The 5422-nt window shown below is 40.3% G+C and overlaps 1 protein-coding gene across 2 annotated transcripts; it reads left to right on the forward strand.

Moving 5' to 3' along the window:
* Positions 1-408: 408 nt before the first annotated feature.
* LOC119267921 (pre-mRNA-splicing factor SPF27 homolog) lies at positions 409-5135 on the forward strand. Of its 2 annotated transcripts, none has more exons than XM_037549382.1 (7): positions 409-774; positions 2766-2941; positions 3788-3871; positions 4203-4272; positions 4356-4489; positions 4580-4665; positions 4757-5135. In XM_037549382.1, exons 1-6 carry the CDS (start codon positions 526-528, stop codon positions 4635-4637), a joined length of 771 nt encoding a protein of 256 aa, XP_037405279.1. In that variant the 5' UTR covers positions 409-525; the 3' UTR covers positions 4638-4665; positions 4757-5135. The 2 variants fall into 2 exon arrangements, with proteins under 2 accessions (XP_037405279.1, XP_037405278.1); XM_037549381.1 differs by having other exon boundaries at positions 4580-4638.
* The last annotated feature ends 287 nt before the right edge of the window (positions 5136-5422 follow it).

The raw sequence follows: 5422 nt of genomic DNA on the forward strand, positions 1-5422 counted from the left end.
GTGTTTTTATTTTTATCACATTCATTTTTTAAAATCATGATATTTTAAATAATTATAAACTATTAAAATATGAACATTTTTTATTTTTTAAAATTTCTTTTTCTGCGAGAATTTTCTTTTAATCTAAGCTCGTTTATTCCTTATTTTTTTAATTGTTTGGATTACTTACCGCATGTGTCACGTGGCCGTTTATCCCTTACTATTTTTTAGTGGAGTTTATCCCTTAGTAGTTGAGAAGCGAAAAAAATATGAAAGTGCTGCTTAAGAGGCTGGGTGAAACGGCTTTATGGAAAAGCCGCCCAACGAACTGGGCCTTAAACGCCGCCGAGTGGTACCCACGAACGCGCGCTCTCTGTTGAAAGCATTTAATGACCTGCGTAGCCCAAAACGCAAAACGGCCCATGCGCGTTGAGCTTCTTCCTCCAGCCCCATTGATCCCCGGCGCGACGCCCTAACCTACACCGCGCCCGCTCCCTCTCTCCCTCTCTCTGGCTCGCGGCTACCTGCTCGCGCGCGGCCGCCGTGATGGCCTCGTCGGCGACGAGGGAGGTGCTTATGCTGGAGGCGCCACCGTCCGAGGCTGCGGGTGTGCCTTGGCGCCCGCCTCCGGACGCTGAGACGGTGGACGCGCTGCCCTACATCGACGGGGACTACGGCGACCCGGCGGTGAAGCGCGAGGTTGACCGCCTCGTCGAGGAGGAGATGCGCCGCGCTCACCGCAAGCCCGCCGACTTCCTCCGTGACTTGCCCCCCGTTCCCATCATTGGATTCGAGGTGAGTTCTTGCGCCCTCTCTATTGTTTTTAGGACGCTGATCCAACGCTTAGCGATCTGAGGAGACAATTAGGGCCAAGCCGTCGAAGATTTATACTTGTATACTACTTAGAAGGGATGCACTGAGGTTTTATTTCTTTTTTATTTTAGCTTTTGGAGTTTCGACATAGTTAATGTTTAGGTTATTTACAAATTATTCCTGCATCATCACGACTTTAGCTGGGAAATACTCCCTCCGTTCCAAAATAGATGACCCAACTTTATACTAAGATTGTACTAAAGTTAATAGAAAGTTGAGTCATCTATTTTCAAACGGAGGGAGTAGCTCTTTCGAGGACTATATATGCAATTGGGAGCTGTAGGCTAAGAGGTTTCCATATGCAATTGGGAGCTGTAGGCTAAGATGTTACCATATGCAATTGGGAGTTGTAGGCTAGTACGTTGTCATATGCAAGTGGGAGCTGTAGGCTGATAGGTTGTCATATGGAATTGGGAGTTGTAGGTAGAACTCGTCTGAAATAAATTTTCCCTGTCGGATGCGTACTTGGGGAACAACATTGCAGAATACCACATTTAGTTACCCAGAAGAAAGGACTCAACTATGTTGGTTCAGTCTTATATGGTTGGTGTATACTTAAGGATATCTTACGTTCTCAATTTTTCATTCAACCAATCACTCTGTGCTATTGCTATAAACCTATATCAGACAATTTAGTTGAAAAGTACTTCACAAATTTGATTTCAAGAGCAAATTATCGCTGGATGTTTTCCCTATCAACAGTGAATAGCTGTTTTAATGGGATCAACGTTGAACCATTGAAGATGAAATATGCACCTTTTGCTGTTGAACATTAGAGAACAACACTATGAATGCTGCCTAGTTCTAATTGATTTGTGTACAAAATAAAGTAATTTTTCTGTATTGTTTGATGAAGATGCTGTTGAATTTTCGGACCCTAGTGTTGGCTGTCACGTTGTTTAGCTAGTATGAAGTTCATTTCTTTCATATTGTAATGGCCGGAGAAAAGGCTGACCCTGCTTAAAATATTATTATTTTTCATAGTTGCACACGTCCACTAAACTGAAAGCATGCACATATTGTCCTCGGTGTTATATAAACTAGTACTGTATATTGTATTGTATAAGCAGGTGCAACCATTACAAAATCTTGTACATTAGCTCATCCCTTCTGCTGTATGCATGAAGCTAAAATTACAAGTAATCTGCACCAAGATTAACACACTATTTAGATATTCAATTGTATGACTAGAGGTGGTAAATTTTAGTGCTTGGAGCATACACTGAGCAATTTATTACAGAAAAACCTCACGCGTAGCTGAACGACAGCTAGATTGAAAAGACATTCTCACTTTGAATTGCAGAGTTCTTACTATCTAAAATAGACGTTGTATTAGCACCATGCACATAGAACATGGGGAGTTTGTACCATGTTTTAGAAAGTTTCTCCTCTTTCAGTCATGTGTCACACTCTCTAATGCCAGTGCCGGTAAGCAACTAAAACACAAATTTGGTGTTACTGTTGCCTAATGAACAGCTGGAAGTATTTGCAAACTAAAAACCAGCTAGGAACTACATCTATGTTGGACCTCATTGAGCAGTTATGATATGTTTGGATGTGTCTCTGAACAGAACTATTAGTGTGTGTAGTTAGGTTTTTTCTTCATTTGTTTGCAACACCTTATATATGTTAGCAGTTCAGTAAGCTGAGTAGTCAAGTGTTTCGTATACATACATGAACGGACATGCCCAACATAAATTGCACATCTGATGTTACTTAACACAAACAAGTGTTGATAAACTGTAAATTTGTTGCACAATAGATGCTTTTGCATGTACGTTTTAAATGGTCAGCGTTTTTCTTGTATGCATATATTGTAAAACATTAGACCTACTTCTTGCTTGTTTTGATCATTTGGATTTGTTGTTTGAATGTAAAACATGTCATGTTCTCATTTAGCATTTTTGTTTTAGAATCATCCTATGCTTGCGAAAGAGTACGAACGTGTTAGAGCTGGCAAGCCACCTGCTACCATAGAGATGTCCCGCTATGGTTTGGAGCCACCCCCAGCGAACAAGAGGAATGATGTTGTTGCTTGGAGGCAGGCTTTACGGAATGCCCAGAGCCAGCTGCAGCATCAAATTGTGCGGTAAGGCTGCTTATGCATATTTGCATTTGAGGAATCATGTGTTCTGAATCAACATTGCTATAATAGACATGCACATTGATAGCTCTGTGTGGCCACTATGGCAGTCTGTTTGTAACATTTTTAAGTTATGAATATGAATGCTATTATGAAGTTGTATTAAAGCAAAATAGCTCCCATAGGGATTTCTTTGGGTCTGTGGTCAGGACATTCATGAAACTTTTCCCATCCAAAATTGCATTGAGTAATAAGCTAAACCCACATGATACTGAACTACAAATGACTGCCATAGTTCAAGCAGTAGATTGCACTTTGCTGCACCAGATCATGACAACATCACATTGGCCAGTGTCTTGCTGTGGCATGTCCTGCTGTCTGTCTTTTTAGTAATTATACCAATGTTGTTCCATTCACCGTTATAGTCTGTAAGCTTTCAATACCGCGAAGAGTATAGGTTTCCAAATATTTATGATGAAATAAAAATCAAATTCAAAAGGACAGACTCTTTAACAAAGAGTTCCGCAGTCTGTTTGAAATGACAAGTAAATTGTTACGGTTATGCAAGAGCTGATTCTCTTATACGTACTATAGTAATCATCGTTAGAATGGGAGGTAGCGTATTGCTCGTAGTTGTAGACAATAATAACCACATTGTAGACAATGCATTCTCCGATTTTTCTTTATACATATGATCGGCATAGGCTTTGAATTTCTTAGCCTCAATTGTAGTATGCACTTTATTTAGGTGTTTTTGTGTTTCACCATATGCATATGGTTCTTATCATCTATGGTCTGCTATTATTGTCAAACATACTTCTATTGTTTTTTGAAATGAAGTTAGTGTTACAGGATTGAGAATCTGGAGCTTATGCTGAAGCACGGTGTTGAGGTTTGGAAGCTCCAGAACAGAAAGATGGAATCAGTTTTGTCTAGGTAATTTGTTCTGTCCATATGTCCTTGACAGTGCTGTATCACTTGCATCTTGTCCTGTTTTCCTTGCATTTCATTTGACACTGTTCGGTTTGTGGACTGTGTCATCAGTACTATCCTACATTGAAGGTGACGCAAAACCAATGTGTTTCTAGCTGTCTCACGTGTGTGATGAATCAGTGTTCATGTAGCTTAGGCATCCACTGGATTATGAAGCACTTAAATGTATTCATGTCATGCGTATGCTTTATTATTGTGTATGTGTACATGGTCTCTAAAAAGTAGATATATTAGTTATAATGCTGGAAGTATGCGATAACATGGTACTTTGTAGGACACAAAAAATGACTCTGGAATACAATGAAAAGATAGAAACTGTCAACCGTGAGAGGAAATTTCATCAGGTAACATACTGGTCAACTCCCGTCCTTAATGTGAATCAGCATGACCATACTGTACAGGCAAGTGATATTCTGTTTTTGATCAGCAAAACACTGGTGGACAACTCCATGCCTTGACAGTAGAATGGCAGGAACTGTGTCAGAAAAACATGGCTATTCAAGCTGCCTGTGTTGATCTACAGAATCAAATTGATCTGCTTAAACTTGAAGCTAAAGAACAGTATGATCTCCCTCCCTTCCCCTCCCTCCCCTGCACTCCCTCCCCATTCTCTCCCTCTCTTTATGAGTTGTGTGCCAAATTTCTTTACAGGGGAATGCCAATGGCTGGTAGCAATGAAACTAACCCACAAGCATCAGTAGGGATTTGAGGTACAATATGTTATTCTGTTCTTAAAGGTGCAGTATTTTTCAATTTGCCTTACAATTAAGTTCAGTTGCCATTGCACAGAATGCGTTCATTCTGTTGACAAGTTAGATGTTTCTGCAGATACAGATGGAGGAAGGCAGAAGCTGTGACTCCATGAGATGTCAGCTAGAGGTTCCAGTAGCCACTATGCTTACCTGACCCACACCTGGCTGTTCCGTTGACAACTACCATTGTGGAATGTGTGTTATGCAACGTGATGGCATGTGCTGGTGGACACCTGGTAGAGAAACAGCTTAAACGCATGTATTGTTCCGTGACAAGAGAAAGAGAATCAGAATGCCCATCTCTTTTGTTGATCACAAATGGGTGTCAACTTTTCGGGGTGTAAATTTGTACCGTAACATGGAAGTGTCAGCTGAATGTTTCGTCTATTTAGCTCTGCATGTTTCAGAAAATGTCATGAACCTGCTGCATCTTGTTTCAAATAGCCTGTTCACTATGTCGCCTTCTAAGGCTTGATTGATTGCCTTACCTTGTTGCTGTTGGGTTCGTAGGCTGGTAACTGCTATACGCTTATCTTCGAAACCTTAGCATGGGACGCCTTGGAGTAGATGATACCCTGTGTATTGTTGAGGGAATTCATAGTAATATGCAGGATAAACATTTAATAATAGTAGTTAGAATCATAATCTGGTACTTGTATGATATAATGTGAAAAACTGTAGTTACATATAAAGTTTATTATGTTTTGCATGAATAGTTTATAGTTCAACTGTAAAAACAAGT

This window comes from Triticum dicoccoides, chromosome 3A, assembly GCF_002162155.2.
Source record: "Triticum dicoccoides isolate Atlit2015 ecotype Zavitan chromosome 3A, WEW_v2.0, whole genome shotgun sequence".
NCBI lineage: Eukaryota > Viridiplantae > Streptophyta > Magnoliopsida > Poales > Poaceae > Triticum > Triticum dicoccoides.